At 34.1% G+C, this 18,096-nt stretch overlaps 1 protein-coding gene across 5 annotated transcripts in view; it reads right to left on the bottom strand.

Annotated features, from left to right (window-relative positions):
- The window catches only part of LOC150090825 (heterogeneous nuclear ribonucleoprotein A1-like 3), a 115,482-nt gene that overhangs the window by 40,804 nt on the left and 56,582 nt on the right, over positions 1-18,096 (bottom strand). For 3 of the 5 annotated variants that reach the window (XM_090373040.1, XM_090373062.1, XM_090373071.1), the window contains exons 3-5: positions 14,840-15,115; positions 9,532-9,742; positions 3,907-4,053 (exon numbers count right to left, since the gene is read on the bottom strand). In XM_090373040.1, coding sequence (XP_090229166.1) covers positions 3,907-4,053; positions 9,532-9,742; positions 14,840-15,115 — 634 coding nt within the window. The remainder of the gene's footprint in view (positions 1-3,906; positions 4,054-9,531; positions 9,743-14,839; positions 15,116-18,096) is intronic. The other 2 variants (XM_090373047.1, XM_090373055.1) reach the window with 2 other exon arrangements.

The raw sequence follows: 18,096 nt of genomic DNA, 5'->3' as shown, positions 1-18,096 counted from the left end.
GATCATGCTGAGAAAAAATTTATCCTATGGACCTTGCAGTCTCTCCAGGGCTAAACTGCTTGACAGGGTTCTCATCATGTACTCCTTCCTTTCATGTCTGGAAAGAATTGAAAAACCTTTTTGAATTTAATGATAAAGAAACTTTTTCCAACACTGCCCTGTACTTGTTAAGTTAATCCTTAGATGTTCTATTCTTGATATCATCAGTGATATCATGGAAAAGATCACTGCTGCTGTCATCAATTTCTGCCCTGAGCAGACATAACCTGGTCCAATTTTACCTATCCTTTTTTCTCAAAGTATACTTACGATTTCCCTGAGAGTAGAAACACCAACAACATTTACCTCCTGTGGCACTAGCACATGCTGCTATGAAGGATCTCACCATATGTCTTGTTACATGAGCATAGTCTCCAGTGTTATGATGGGCAACTGAGCGCTTAGTCTACTTTTATAATTTCTTTAAGGACATCACCCCTGTTTCACAAGTTTTTATATTTCAAATAATATGTATTAAAAATGCATATATAAAACCCTATATTGTTGGTTAAGAAACAGTAGCAACTTGAAATACAGAGCATTTCAAATAATCCAATACTGAATTAACAAGGATATATTGTAGTATATAATTACACCATGTGGAAAGGGCTTCAAATTGATATCCACTATTGGGACAAAAAGAACTTTTATGAGCTTTTTTTTTTTAGTGTGGCTAAGTTAGTCTGCTTTTGGGCAAGAATTGAGTGGTTTAGTCTCCTAAAAATTCTGAGGGTTCCCCCTCTCCTATCAAAATGTTCAGAGTATTCTTCGTTCAATATTGGCACCAGACATTATATGTTGGTGCTTTACACTCTCAGAAGCCTCAGCACATGCTAAGTAACATATACCTGACAACACTGAAACTTTCAATTAAATACACAACATAGCAAGAACAGATGTATATAGCATTTTTGACTGAAATCTTCAACAGTTCATATCTTATATACATGATTGTTTTCTCATGTTTTTTCAGGGATAACTACATATGAATCAAAGAAATAAATATTCAAACGGGATTACTTAAAAGAAATATCTTAAACAGTTCATTTTAGGTTTTTAAGTAACTTGCATAATAATGTATTTTATAATAAGAAGTATGATTAAAAAGATCAGAAACAGGACTAATATTTAGGTGATGATGCAGCTTACCAGCTGTTCAAGTACAGTAATACCCCGACTTACGCGAACTCAGAGTTACGCGATTCTTGATTTTTTCGTTTGGCAACACTGCCGCCCACTATCTTCAAGGTCGTTTTTCGTATGCTATCGATATACGGTGCGACAGTGGAGAGTGAGAGCGAAAGGTGAACAAAATTCAACTTTGCTGCCACATGAGCTGCACACATATACAAGAATTTGCATTCCAACTGTCATATTTATATGTGTGCATTCGAATTCGTGCTCAACTTTTGTCGGAAATTACATCACTTTCACGAAGAAAAAAACTTTCCAGGCTTTCAGGTTTCCAAAGACCGATTGACAGTGATGGTTGGCGGGAATGCAGCTGGTGACTGCAAGTTAAAACCTCTCTTAATTCATCGCTCCGAAAACCCAAGCGTTTTAAAAAATATATCTAAAATTAGCTTACCAGTGATTTGGAAGTCAAATCATAAAGCTTGGGTGACAGCTTCCGTTTTTGAGGACTGGTTTGGTCACCACTTCATACCCGAAGTCAAACGTTATTGCAAGTCTAAACAGATTCCATTTAAAGTGATGCTTCTTATTGACAATGCACCCGGTCACCCCCCCTGCCACCCTAATTAAATTCGACCCTCGTGTGAAAGTTGTTTTTCCCTCCAAACACAACCAGCTTGCTTCAACTGATGGACCAGGGAGTCATCAAAACATTCAAGGCCTACTACATGACGCGTTCGTTTGCACGTCTGAATGAAGCTATGAGACAAAATAGTGAGATATCTGTTAAAGACTTTTGGAAACAATTCAATGTTTTAGATGCCATAAGAATCACTGAAGAATCTTGGGATGAAATTCACAAAAAACATCAAGTGGTGTCTGGAAGAAACTTTATCCATTTTTTTTTTTCAAAAACGAGACAAAAACAATGCCAGAAACTGATCATGTTGCTCATGTGATAGAAGTTGTTAATCTTGCCAGGCAATTAGATTTGGAAGTCAATGGTGATGATGTCAACGAGCTGTTGGATTCACGTAGTCAGAAGCTGACAATGAATGATCTCATAGAGATGCGTGAGCAAAACGTCACTGAAGTATCCGACACTTCAGACCCAGTTCCACCAGAAAAGCACATGACAATTGCAATCTTGACAGAAGTTCTCAGCTCAATTGAAATGGGCTTAAAAATTTTAGAAAACAGACTCCAACGAAGAACACGTTATAGCTACAAAGCAAGGAATAAAAAAATTATTAGCTTGCTACGAAGAAATTCTGCGTGAAAAAAAAGAAGGCATTGTGTCGTCAGACGAATTTGTTAGATTTTATGAAGCCATCAACATCGAAATAACTTTTTTATGTAACTAATTTTATTTTTTTAATACATATTTTGTATTAATATGTATAAAGAATTGCAATTTTATTAAATATTTTTCTTCTAAACTAGTGTTTTTGTTAGTCCTTGGTCCCAATTAAACAAAATTTATATGTATTTATATGCAAAGTTGTACCCCGACTTAAGCGATTTTCGTCAGACCCACCTATCGCGTAACTTCGGGGTATTACAGTATATCCCTTTCAAAGTAATCCATTGATATTATATACACTGATTCCAATTCTTCAGAAACTTCTGGGGTATTCCAAAAGTATTTTAATAATTTCCTCAGTTATTGCAAATCTTTGACATTTTTCACAGGGCTTTAAGCCTGCAAAGCAAAAATCACGGGCAGCTAAATCTAGTGAGTATAGTGGACCATTGTGGAGTGCTTTGCAAGAAATTCTTGAATGGAAATTACTGAATATGCAATGGCATATTCATGCCAAGCACCAATTCCCCAAAGTCAATGTTTCCAACTGTTTTTTCTCTGAACAGCACTGCACAATTGCTGTAGAATGGTTTCGGATTATGCCTCGTCCACTGATCATGCAGGGAAAAATTCATAACAAACAATGACCTATCAGTAAAATAATACCTTAAGTGTGATTTTTTTCATTTGATCTGGATTGTCACTTTTTAGGGTCACTGAAAAGATGAAAAACTAAGAGGAAAAACTTTTGCACCTACAATTTGTCGCCAGTGATGACAAAGTGCTGGTGAGCCATAGCAACATGCAAAAACTAGCCACTCTCTGCTGAAACAGAACACATTTTCAAATCTTGTTAAAAATTGAATGACATGTCCCATAAGAAATACCAATTTCACTACTGTCAAGGAGACTTAAGCATCAAACATTCCTGACCAGATCAGAAACAAGCAAATGATTTCTGATTTCAGCGATTTCTGAGGGTGAAGTTCAGCAAGGATAAGGATCATCTGTGTGAGACAAGTGGCTGTCTTTAACCTTCATAAAATGCTGAAAAGTCTTTGAACAACACAAATCAACATCTCCAAAAGCTGTTAACATTTTGTGGGTTTCTATTGCCTTTTCCCTACTTTGAAACAAAATCTGATGCAAATTTGCAGCCCAGTAAAGCCGTGCATTTTAAAATGCAACGAAACACATCATCGCCTTTTATGCAGTGTACATTAATTCCGATTTACTGTGGATAAATATAATTCATGCATTACGGTGCCTAGACGAGTCACCAAACATGCAGCAACTTGCTACAGTCATAATTTAAAATACAAAGTCAATCCCTGAACTTTTTTTGATAATTTTAAAATGATATATTATAATGTGAGTGAGTGAGAGTGAGAGTGAGAGTGAGAGTGAGAGAGAGAGAGAGAGCAATTTACTTCTCATATCTGCCCCACTTCTTCCTGATGAGGAACTACGAAAACCCGACTTCATTTCTTGATTCCTCTTAATAGTTTCCATCTCTTGTTTCGATAAGGCTTTTTTCACTTCTGCACGTTTTCCTTTTATTGTATGATGCCTTTTCACTAAATAAAATAAAATAAAAAAAAAAAATTCTGATAAAATGAGCCACATATGTAACAATGTAAGAACAGATGTCTACATACCAGAAATTACTTTCATTTAGTTAAAGTATCTATTTTCAATTTTTCTGCTACGCTTTAAACCAGTGGTTTGATTTTTTTTTAATAATGGCACCTCTACTCAATTTTCTTCCTGTTAGATGCGAGTGAGTGTGTGTGTGTGTGATAAAAAAGTGTTATGATAGTTATTACAATAATATAACTATAAACAAATTTGCAATTCATGAAACAAATTATATATATAATAATTCTTTATATAGAGGTACTAAATATAACATCAATTATAGATCACCGCACACATTTTTTATAATTAAATAAATATATATTTTTTTTAAAAAATAAAATAAAAGTTTAAGTAACTTAAAAACAAATTACATGCCACTTTGAATTACAATTTGAAGACATGCTGGTTATGAACCCCACAATAAATAATTTCAAGAAAGGTTTCCATTGCCAAGCTGGAGAATCACTGCAAACACTGTGAAATGCTTTCAGAAAGAGAAAAATCACAAATCAGCAGGGTTACAGCATACTACTTACCTGTGGTAAACAGGTTTTTTGGAATACAGCAGGCCCCCATTATAATGCGGTTAGCTTTACGCTGATTCACTATAACGCTGTTCTTATATTATAACCACTATCTGACTATAACGCTGTCACAGATCACTATAACACTCTTTTACAGATTGCAATTTCGGAATATTTAACGATAGTTTCATTTGATGGAGTTGATAGCTTGAAAATGAATATAAAAAATACAGTTAAAACGTTTCCCAAGCAGAATTGAGAAATATTCCCACGCTCAGTGATATTTTCTCGCACGCTAATTTAATTGCAGTACAGTGACTTGTTACGTAGTTCCAAGATCAACATTTTAAAAAATGATCAAGTATATTGCTTGTCATATTTGCGTTATATGCATCTATCTGAAGTCTAGTCATCACTCAGTATAGTATTAGACATCGGGCATAACTGAAAGTTTACTTGAACATTGCATCTTAATTAATGCAACCAATGCAGTTAATGGCCGATAAGAATGAAAAAGCAACGTCTGGATGCAGAAGACTACAAATGTAAGAAAAGGACTGGATTTGAAAATTAAATTAGACGTTTTGAAGCGAATCGATTCAGGACTTGCAATCGATTAATTTAGGACTTGCAAGTTTAACTGTAAGAACAATTATAATAATAATAATTGTGTGTGTGAGAGAGAGAGAGAGAGAGAGAGAGAGAGAGAGAGAGACCTATATGATGATCTGAAGAAAACTCACCTAAAAAAAATTGGAACCATTTAAAACTAGTAAGGGCTGGTTGAATAGATTTAAAATCCAGGGAGAAGCCGCAAGTGCAGATTAAGGAGCAGAAACTTTCAAAAAAGAACTTGTTAAAATTATTGAAGAGGGATATTATGTGTTATACTTCTCAACAAGTTTTTAACATAGATGAAGTAGGACTTTTGTGGAAACGAATGCCTAAAGAAGTTTCATATTGAAAGAAGAAGAAAAACATGCCAGGTTTCAAAGCGGCGAGGGATCGGTTGACTTTATTGTTGGTGGTTACGCTGCGGGGATTTAAAATTAATACCCCTTTTAGTTTATTTGGAAGAGGGCCAAAGTTCAACCGAAAATCGACACATTTTTCATAATTAAATTCACCAATTAAATTCAGTATTTTAATTGGAATTTTAAGTTTAATTTTGATACATAAGTAGTTACCATATAATTATATAAGTATGTAATGCAGAATATTTTACGTGTACAAATATTTGAATATTAAATATTTTGACTGACATTTGCGTATCTTTTCACTACCGTTTATTATTGATTAGGAAATATCCTATGGCACCGACCGCAACTCACAAATACATGTTACCTTATGGGAATGCAGCACTCGCTTAGCGCAGATTCACTTAGCGCTCTGTTTTTCCGGAACACATTATCAGCGTTAAGCAGGGGTCACCTGTAACTATCAAACAATGGTTAATAGATTTTTCACCTTACCTACCATAAATTTAAACTAGCAAAGCCCAATAAATGAAATTCATGGGATCCCCTTCATCGTTCAAATGTAAAGGCATGCTACATCTGTTAAATGTTTCTTTTCGTGAAACAGGAGCAATACAAGTTTAAAATACTGATTAGAGGAAGTCTCAGGAACCCAAAGTTAGAGTGGAATTAATAATAATGGCAAATCATTGCAATGCAAGAAAGAAAGCTTAAGTAGCACCAGTCAAAAAGTTAAAAAATAAACAAGTTCTTATGACAGAAGTGATCTTCTGTGACAATGATATTGCAAAAACAGTTGTCACTGAAGTAGTTGTTAAAAAAAAAAAAATAAAAATAAAAAAAAATACCATGAAGCATTTGACCTTATTCTGTACATATTTTGATATTCAAATAAAAAATAATACCAATGGGTTTTGAGTGCTTTATTATCCTCACACAACACATTTCAGTTATGCATCATGCCACTCAAGGAATACCTTACAAGGAACTACACGAAAATATGCTACATTCCTAATAAAGTATAAAAAGACATACACTTGAGCCAAATTCTTATGGAAGATGAGAGATCTCTTTCCAATCTATCCACAAGCACATTATCACTGATTGGGAACCACAAATCATTGCTATGCTTGCTAATATAACTAACAGTCAAAAGGGATTCGGATTATTAGATTCACACTTGTACATTGCTAGGTTAAATTACCATACAGCTAAGCGAATCCGCTGTGTTCCTATTGGTATGCCAATATAAAAATTCGAGGGAAATCGAGGTACTATTACTATACTTGTTCTTATCTCCTTATGTCAGCATAAGCTTTCTTTTGCACATTATAAAATAAATAAAAAACACCACAACTGAAGTGAAAATTATGGTTGGCACTATTTCTGCATTATTTGTTTCAAAGCTATCTGTTATCTTGCCTGTTTGCTGTTAAATTTAAAGTTTAGCATAGTTTGCCTTTATGTTTATGATTTGGACCTAGTTAAACAGACAGATAACCATCAGAAACAGATAGTCTTACTAATTATTGGTGGGATATATTGAATGGCATTAGCCCTCAAAAAGTGCCATTCAATGTATCCAATTATCAATAATTAGCTGTAATACTTTGTATAATGAGGTTAATTGTTTCCCAGGAAGTACCGCGCTAATCAATGCATTATTGGGTTTTTCGTTTTTTTTTTGCCAAACATATGCCTTGCCGGCCTTTAATTAATTACACTGTAATACCTTACTGGCAATCAACTATTTATTATTTAGTACCAAAAAATTCACGCAAAAGTTCGATTAAATTTACCGGTAAAAGTACTTTGCCGCAACAACATTTTTTATCAGTCTGAAGTAAAAGCTGAATCCCATGGGAGCTTGAAACCCTCCTGAAGTGGAAGGGGGTAACCTGACCTTTTTTCCTTCTTCTTTAGAATCACTAATTGAACCACGAACAGTCATGTCGGAAGTTCTGGCATTATAAAAAATGTTCATAACGTAGTTTCACCACTAAACTTTTTCGAAGTTTGCCATGCTTTTCATATGGGCTTCCTTTACCTTTGCCCCCCCCCCCCCTTCTTAATAAATAATTTATCCATTAGTCCACCAGTGATTCTAAAGAAAGAAGGTCAGGCTACCCTCTCCACTTCAGGAGGGGTTCAAGCTCACATGGAATTCAATTTCTACTTCTGACCGACAACACCCACCCACAATACAAATGCCGTTACGGCAAAGTACTTTTACCAGTAAATTTATCGAACTTTTGGGGGCTTCTCGTGTGGGCTTTTTTTACCTTTGCACAATTTTTTTTTATTGTTTTGGAGAAAAAAAAGTTCAACAATGAAGTTTGTACACTTTTTCTTCTGTTTCTCACTTTTCATGTCTCTATAACAACGAACTGCATTTTTGATAGCAGGTCGAACTCTAGAGCTTAATTCAATGTTAGGATCAGCATTGATTAGAACTGATTTTGACATTCAGATTTGTTTTAAAATCATAAAGTTTTTTTTTTTTTTTTGTTTGTTTGTTTGTTTGTTTTAAAATTATGAATTGTGTTGTAGCAAAACAAGCACTGATCAAAACCGCTTTACACTAGGTATTACAGTATACTTATTCTTACCTCCTTTCTCTTTATGTCAGCATAAGCTTTCTTTTGCACATGTATAAAATAAATAAAAAAAAAACCACAACTGAAGTGAAAATTATGGTTGGCACTCTTTTTCTGTATTATTTGTTTCAAAGCTATCTGTCGGGCTAGCTGTTATCTTGTCTGTTTGCTGTTAAATTTAAAGTTTAGCATAGATTGCCTTTATGTTTATTATTTGGACCTAGTTAAACAGACAGATAACAATCAGAAACAGATAGCCTTACTAATTGTTGATGGAATATATTGAATGGTGTTAGCCCTCAAAAAAGTGCCATTCAATGTATCTAATTATCAAGAATTAGCTGCATAATCATTATTTTATTTTATTGCTAATTATATGTTTATTTCTTATGAGGAAGAATCCCATCAACATTGAGCTTCATTCAAAGCCTTATAACACCTCAATCAGATCACCTTGCAGGTGCCTAGTCACCAGACGCTATAATTTGCAAATCTTAAACCATTCTTCGTAAGAGCAACCCTTTGTTCCTTTCACTAATCTCGTAGCCCTTCTCTGTACTCATTCCAGCATCTCTACATCCTAAAATGAGGCCTGACCATTACCTTATACAGGGGGGATAATCACCTCCTATTCCCTGCTAGAAAAATTCCTCTATATCAATGACAAGACACCAAAAGCTACTGTTGCAGACTGTCTGCACTGCTCAGAAAACTTCATATCTGACTACACAATTATCCTGAGGTCCTTTTCATCCTCTACCACTTTGAGTGTAGCACCACACAGATGATACGTTACTCTGGGGTTACTGCTACCCATATGCAGTACTTTACATTTGTCAATGTTAGACTTCACTTGCCACCTCTCAGCCCACCTGCTCAATGTTACTAGATCCTCTTGCAGTAGTGTACTGTCAGTATCCTTAACAGCCCTGCTAATCTTCGTATAGTCTGAAAACTTAGACATTAAGCCTGATATACCTTCATCAAAATCATTAATAAATACAGAAAACATCAAAGTAGAAAATGTATATCAGATCAGATTAATACCATCAAATTATTGATTAAATATTACATCAGTCTGTAATCTCATTACTACTGCAAGAGTGTATATGTACAATATTAGTGCTGAAAGTGTGTCTTCAGACCAAAGAGCAGATGTATAAGACTTCAGTATAAAAATATAAGAGTACAAAGCAAGCCATTATGCAAAAAGAACCTATAAAGACTAAGATAGCTGATAGCCTGTCTTTACAGGTTCCAACTATCTTAGTCTTATATATATAAATAAAAATAATTAATAAAAATTGAAATGAACTTACACACTATTTTATCTACTGGATCATAGTCATCATACTCAATAAAAGCAAATCCTCTTTTCCTCCCACTTCCCTTCTCTGTAACAATATTAATACTCATGATTTTTCCATATTCATTGAAATAATCCCGTAGGTCATCCTCTTCAACATCATCCTTAAGGCCACCAATAAAAATTTTTTTGACAGTTGCCTGTGCTTCAGGTTTTCCAGAATCCTGGAATGGAATAATACACATGTCAATACTTTAGTTATGAAAAACTGTTATATGAGATACTTCATTATGCTGTGGAATTTTTTACTGATTAGGAAATGTGCATCTAAAGCTTACTAAGTAAGTGTAGCAAGTAATGACAGTCCCCATTATACATGCTCATAAAAAGATCTTTAGAATATCTTCTTGCTCATTTTTTGAAATAAATTGTAATTTACCAACACTAACATTAAAACAGAACTTTCATTGAATTTGTCCGTTTTCATAATGCAATTTCAAATATACCTAAAATATAATAAAAAATAAAATAGCACATTCATTTTACTTGTTCTCAGTGAATTTTTTGCTGGTGGGGAAGTATAATCTTTGAAAACAACTGTTATTCACATGAAATTTTTTAATGCCAGAACTGTAATGCAGCAACATCTAGCTGAACATTTTTCTTTTACAGAAAATATAAAGGATGTGGTTTTCCCTACAAATATAAAATTTAGAGTTCACAGATACGATACAAACAACTTTCTAGGAATTTAATAAAATTATCTCACATTATTTATTAATAAAATCTGTCTTTCAAGGGCATATCTTGTAATGAATCAGCTATCACATAAAAAAAAACAAATGAAAAAATTAATTTGCCACATTTTTTTAGTTACAAAGAGCTGCCTAATGTCCATGGGAACATAAAATTAACCCAGATAGATGGTGGCAGAGCACCTGAGGAGTATGCACTTTCTTTTTAATTTCTGAAAAATGTTTTGGGTTTAATTCTGCTTGAATGATGTCAATATTTCAGGTGGTGGTGGCGGCATAGGACCTGAGAGGTGTTGCTCAAAAATAACATTCCCACATTATCCTTTAATGAATTATTAAAAGTTTGAAATTTATTCTAACTTCATACAAATACAAGCAGTAGCCAGAGTTCTCAGAAAGGAAGTTAATGAAACAACATTAAAAGGATTGGAAGAAGCTAATTCCAACACTTATGGAGGATTTTGAAGGCTTTGAGAATTCAGTGAAGGAAGTCACTACAAATGTTGTGGAAATGTCAAGGGAATTAGAACTGGAGTCAAGCCTGACGATGTGGCAGAATTGTTTGTCTCTCATAATGAGACCCTTAATGAACGAAGACCTTTTCATTGAAGAGCAAAGAAGGATGTTTCACGAAGGAGTCCCATCCTGATGATATTCCTGCTATTCCTAGAGAAACGACCACTAAGGAATTGGAAGAAGCTATCAACTGTATAGAAATGGGGATGGCAGCTTTTGAGAGAATTGATCCGAATTTCAAAAGTTCTAAAGTGAATGCAAGACTTCTAGCCTATATTGCATGCTATAAAGAATTTTTAGCGGAAGGAGATGAAAATTAACGAGGCAAAGCTCATTGTTTTCCTACTTTACGAAAGTACCATTGCAACCTTCATCAGCAATAGCTAGCCCTGAATAATTTTCAATGTCAACAGCAACACAAATCCCTGCAAGGGCTTGAACCAAGTTTCCATTGTCAAATTGAATGATTTGTTAATGAGTCAGATGATGAAAATGTGCCTTCTCCTTCATCCTTCCTACAATAAATATATTCTTTCTTTTCTTTTTTTAAATTTGCATTCTCCAATCACTATAAGCTAAGGGCAAAAATACAATGTACCCCCCTTACAATTAGTTCACTGTACAATCAAATCACACTACGACGAAATCAACATAGTAAAGTACCGTTCACTATACAATGTGTAACAAGCACCAGTCATTGTGATCACGTTTGTGAATTGAATTTTAATTCTATTATACAGCGATTCTAATTAGAGAAAATAGGAGGAATATTATGCAGACTATAAAAGTTAAGATATATTATGCACAAATTTACCCTTTATTACCTTACCAATTAAAAAATTAAATGATATGTGAAAATCGGAAGAATATACGTGATAATCTGAATAATTAATACGTACTGTATATGTACATACGAACTAGTTGACATTTCTGTTCACTGACATTTGTGGGCGGGGGTTAAAATTTAAAACAGTAAAAAGATAAGCAATCAATAACAAAGAACACAGCACACACACAAATTGCAAGTAACACGATACGTGCAAATGAGAACGGAGTAACGAGTTACAAAGCTTTAAAAATAGGAATGAAGAGAAGATCTGAAAATTATTTTTTTATATGATTGAAGATTTCATGAAAGTGTAAACACATTTCATCATAATAACCCGCAGAAGTCCAGCTGTCGGTATTATCACAAATTCTGTAAGATCGAGTTTACTGTCTGTTTATGATAGATTTCACTAACAGAAAAGCCCAATAAACAGGTGACTGCTAATTGTTTTATGGTTGTGACGTCCAGAATTTCAACTGAACAATGTGGTACTGCTGGAGACAATTGTAGGATAATCTCCAGTGCTGCGGTCTCCTGCCCCGATTAAACGGCATGCTGTCCCAATTAAGCGAAGTAGAACCCTGACTATTTTCTCGATTGGTTTCTGTTTTTTTAAGATTTGTCCCAAATAAACGGCTGCCCCGATTAACCGGAATCCACTGTACTAACGTAAGCAGTGTGTGTACTGTATATTCATTTGGTTTTTCGTTATCAATTATGAGGCGTGGTACTGTTGCTCACTTAATATATGATAGTTTAAATGTGTTATTAGGCTTTTATATGAATTCGCAAGTGAAAAAAAAAAAGGCTATGTTCCACTTTTCGGCAGTGGTCTGGAACCTAACCCACCGCATGAGTGGGTCCTTTTTCAAGTTGCTGACAAACTGAATAAATGTTTTGCATCTACATTCATGTAAATAAGTTTTTAGTGACAGGAATACTAGAATTACACAGAATTATACTTGGAGCTAAATGATTTTTTAATAAGTAAGAAGAAAGTGAAAGAGAAATTAAAGCTAAAAGGAAATAAAACACCTGGAACTGATGGAATCAAACCAATTATATTAAAAGAAGCAGCAACAGAGGTAAGCAAACCTTTGTCCATGATTATGAGGACACTCCTCGATTCAGGAGGTGGGGGGGGAATTACCTATAGATTTGTGATGTGTAAATGTCTCTCCTATCCACAAAGGGTGAAGTGAGTAACCAGACCTGTAAGTTTGACTACTGTTTCAGAAAAATCAACAGCTGCAAACATTTCTTGAATTTTAAAAGTTATTTTCTAATTGCCATCCATTATAAATTGTATCTATAATTACTTGGAAACACAAATACAAGATACACGGCAACACCTACTAGAATATGCCTAGACAATCTGTACTTAACAGATACATTATTTCAAAATATCTTCAAAACATGCATGTTAGTGCCACAGAGAGCCCATAGATGATAAATGTATATCCACGTGCATGTGCATGGAAAGAGGTTAAATTTAGTAATACATGATTGTGATAAAATAGTTGCCAGCCTAACTTTCAAAAGAATGAGTAGTGTTAACTACTGGTTCTTGTAAAATTAGGAACCAACATTTAAACTGAGTAGTAAAATAAGGATAAATACATGATATGCCTATAAATCTTTAATTAAACAGTTTTCGATGCTAGTGCACTCCACGGTGGTGAAATCCACCTGATGCTTGACCCTGTAATGCACAGTTGATCAATAATAATCAAATGAAGTGCATTGTATTGCAAGGATTTTAATTTTTATTGATTTTTTTTTAACATGCAATTCTACATGAGTGTAGTTATAAAACTATTCATGCCCTTCAAAATGTTTTTGTTTAAATACATACTGTAAAGCATGTGCATTTCTAAAAATTCTTTAAAGCACTACTGGAGAGAGAAATTGCAGATCACTTTAGCTCAAAATGCATTACATATTTTGAGAAATATTCCTAGAAACACAGTATATATGCAGAAAGATGTACTAAAAAACATCAGTATTTAATTAATGAAGAGAAATTTAGTCAGATACTCAATAACATTGTGCACAATTTTCTTAATCCTCACTAGAAATACTAATAATTTTTCAGTTTTCTTGTGGCAGACGTTCGTGAACTTAGTCACTTAGACGTGAACTTAGACGTTCATAACTTAGTCAATACAAGAAAAATAACAGTTACACTGTTGGGAAATTCAATAAATTTCTCGCAGTGATAACAAGAATTTCAAGTTTCAATACTTGTCACTATTACTAGACATTCAGTTTGATGTATACAAGCAGTACATAAATATTTTAAAATAAGCTTAAATGTTATGTTGTTTATTATGTTTGTTGGGTTTTATTGGTGTATTGGCAACTAAGGCTATAATGTGCCACGTTTATTATGTATAATTGCACATATCAGCTAAAGAAAGAGAGGATAAACATGTCTTGGGATATTACTTGCTGTTTAATGGTTGTAATACATGCAAAAATGACTTATTTCTCTTATTTTTGCATTATTACCTTCAGCAAACTTCAACTGACACAAATAACTAAGCATAACTAAGTACCAATCACCCACATGACCTCATTTTAGTAAGTGGTAAACCAGAAAATGCACAGCCCAAGTTTTTTTTTTTTTTTTTGGGTAGTTGTTGGCGCATAGGCTTCTCTGTGGCCATAATTCACCTCCCAAGGTTTTTGCAGTACTTTGATCCAAGCCCGAGGCGGGAATCGAAACTGTGACCTTTGGGTTGCCAGGCAGGCACTTTACCCACCCGGCTAGCCTGGTCAGCACAAGCCCAAGTACAGCTGAAAAGATAAATCTGATTACACTTCAAAAATTTTACTTTGTTTTTTTGTACACATAAATAAGCTGCTATTTGCAGAAAGATTAATCCGTGGAAACTGCTTGTCCTACATATTTCTATGTGCTAATAGATATATATTGAAATACGCAGGTGATAAAACCAGTGCTACTGAATCTTTTATAAACTAGTCCCCCATTATATTAAAGAGAAGATTGTAGTGAGAATAGGGTTGCACAGTGTGTGTGTGTGTGTGTGTGTGTGTGTGTGTGTGTGTGTGTGTGTGTGTGTGTGTGTGTGTGTGTCCTTTTGAGCATAATTTATGATACACCTCTTCTATGTCAATATATAAATACCTTTTGATAAAAGGAATTTCAGAGTTCTAATGAAATATTCAATAACACCATGTTTATTTCAGTAACTTACCTCACGCGGAACAGCACGTTTTGGTTCCACTTCTCGCCCATCTACCTTATGAGGTCGTGCAGCCTGTGCTTCATCCACCATGTGAGCTTTCTTGTAGGTGATAAACCCAAAGCCACGTGATTTCCTTGTGTTAGGATCTCTCATAACAACACAATCCACTATTTCTCCCCACTGTTCAAAATGAGCTTTCAAAGATTCTTCTGTGGTTTTGTAATCCAGGCCTCCAATAAATAGTTTTCGGAACTGCTCAGGTTCTTGGTCATTCTGCTGAAAAAACTTTTGCATTAAAAAAATAATAATGTAAATAGTAAAAACATAAATACATAGAAGTAAAAAATATATAAATAAAAAACAAAAAAAAAAAAAGTCTTGCAAAATTAAAGATTAAAAAGTTTTATTGTTATTTTTAAAAACAAACATTACAGACAAAAAAAAAATTATACTTATTTAATGTCTAATACTTGATTGATTAAACAAGTATTCTAGGAATCCTGCAGCATAATCTGAATACACTGTTTCTAGTCTGACATATTTAAAATGCTACTTTTAAAAACAGAATTCACACCCAATGTCATATGTAATTGCTACATTTTGTAATCATAACATCCTTACCATTTACTATAAAAATATTTAACAAGGTACAGATAATTTCTACCATCGTGGGTATGACGTACTCAATACCTAAAATGTATGCCTAGTTATGGTGTAATTGTGCTCTTATGACAGTCTTTGACATGTAATGCTAACATTATATTGGTATAATCATCACATTTAATATTGAGTGATGGCACTTTACTGTATTGAGATGTAGGTTTTTTAGATTAGATAGGAATGATTTCAGCTTTGCAGTGAATTGAAATGTACCAAATAGTATGAATTCTACAAATTTCCTTTCCTTTATATACTCTGAAATTCTGAGTTAGAATGGGATTACGAACAGAGAAAAGGGATGATGCCTCATCTATGACACTGAAAAATCATACCTTCCAAGGAATGAACCCACTACATGCATGTCAAAGCTAAAACTGATAAAACAACAATGTGATAATAATGATCTATTTCAATGGCTGTGAGGTTCTGGAATACAAGCATTGTTAATCCAATAACCCTATGAGTTCAAATGACTGAAATTATGAAAGAATAACTTCTCATTAACAAAAAAACAATTCTTGAATTAATAATAAAAAAAAAAAACACTACGCTGGTATTTTAAATGCAGTATTCAGTGTTTCCTTACTAATTCAATGTGTGCATTACCTTGTGTGATGCACACATTGAATTAGTAACTCGTGCAATTCTGACAGAAGATGGTTGTTGTTGTTTGGTTTTTAGGAGCATTAGCAACTAAGGCCATATTGCTCCGGGATATGCGGTGGTCATTTCCTAACCTTTCCGCATCCTCCGTATTTGGTGGTGATGGGCTCGAACCCCGGTCTAATCAAGAAGCATGTGCTGCGCACTGCTGCTCCTTCCCACCTGGCTACGGAGGCGCCAACACGCAGAAGATGGAATGAGAAATCAACAAGCTGATACAAAAAAATTTGTTCATAAGATAAACAGCAAACAAAGACTAAGTTTTGGATGGTTTATTTTAAAGAGTTCACCCAGTCAGGCAAATCTTTTGAGAAAAAAAAGAGAGCCAATTCTTGAGGCATGGCAAAGGTGAGCTAAAGCACCCAATTTTGACCCTTGAGTAAGTGAAGATTGTAAAAAAAAAAAAAAAAAAAAAAAAAAAACACACTTCCTTGATTCATTTTGGGAAATCTGCAAAAGGGCACCCATATGAGGAAAGAATTTAAATATTGGCTACAATTTGATAACCACATACTTTAGAGAGTACCTGAATGAAGTCATCAAGAAACCTCTAGGAAGGAATAATAAAAGGACTGAAGGCAAAAAATTTTCTGTTATGGTTTCAGAACTAAGAACAAATAAATTTAAATTATGGGAATAGAGGTTTATAGTGGGTAGGAAGTTTTCTTTTAGTCGGCAACTTGTTAATTACTGGAATACAAAAAAAAAAAAAAAAAAAAAAATCTTTGTTTATACTCCAGTACGACAGGCAGGTCAATGGAATAATAAACCATCAATGCAAACATTAATCATATTTAGCAGTCACCTCAATAGGCAGATAAAGCCGACAGGCCTGGCCTGGAGAAATTTGAAAGTCATCTAGATAGTTATCTATGTGAGGAGAGAAACATTTAGGTAATTTAATTTCCTTTTATTGTCTATTTATTTATTATTATTTATTTTTGCATTCTTGGCTACTTAAGCAACAGCCTGTGGCTATTAATACTAAAACATCTGATGCATTAAGAAAGGAGGCTACTTTAAGTTCAGTTTGTTAACCAAACTGTGGGCTGATTTATAAAAAGGAGACATTTAATCTGCTGCAGTATTAATAAAAAGACTTGACCCCAGCAGGTGTAAATTTCATGCTAAAAAATATAATAGAAACACTAGAAACCTGATGCAGTACATAAAACAACTTGGTAGAAAGTACTGAAATAACACAATTTTTATCCATTAATTACTGTTGTCAGTTTTTAGAACATATTTATTGTGTACGGGTCTGACAGACTCAATACTTTTTTATGGATATAAAATTATTTATTTCACTAATTTATTCATATTTACCTACCAGAATACCGGACAACCTTAACCATACAGACAACATGCTTGATCTTTTTTCTCACAAACAACCCTTCTAAGTACACGGTCGAAGTGGGTGGTCTTTTAGGCACCTCTGATCACAACTTGATGATTGTCTCTTCTCCAATGGAGCCTTTATCTCAAGGCTATTCCCAACCTCCTGTTTGGAATTACAAGAATGCAAAATCGGATGACCTGCGAGATTTCTTTCTTCTTTTCCTTGGTCAGATTACTGTTTCCAAACTTCTGATGTCAACGTTTGCTCAGATCATGTCAGTGAAATTATTCTTGTGGGAATGGAATCCTTTATTCCACACTACACTTTAAAATCTCGTTCTTTATCTAAATCTTGGTTTCCAATAAATGTGCTAAGGCTGTTCAAGAAAAGAATGTTGCATATTGTAATTGGCTTGTTTCCAATTACGATATGCAACGAAACAAGTGGAGATGGTATTTCTCCACTTGTTTCATTTTCTGCCTACACCAAAGCTGGCAAAAATTGTAAAGCAGTTATTAATCAGTCAATTTCGAACAGGCTAAGAGTAGAAAACTTGCTTCTTGCCCTAATTGTACCCGAGCATTCTGGTATCTTGCCAAAGCTA

Source organism: Mastigoproctus giganteus, chromosome 1 (assembly GCF_048544385.1).
Source record: "Mastigoproctus giganteus isolate SK-2022 chromosome 1, ASM4854438v1, whole genome shotgun sequence".
NCBI lineage: Eukaryota > Metazoa > Arthropoda > Arachnida > Uropygi > Thelyphonidae > Mastigoproctus > Mastigoproctus giganteus.
This window is presented reverse-complemented; position numbering and strand designations above follow the sequence as displayed.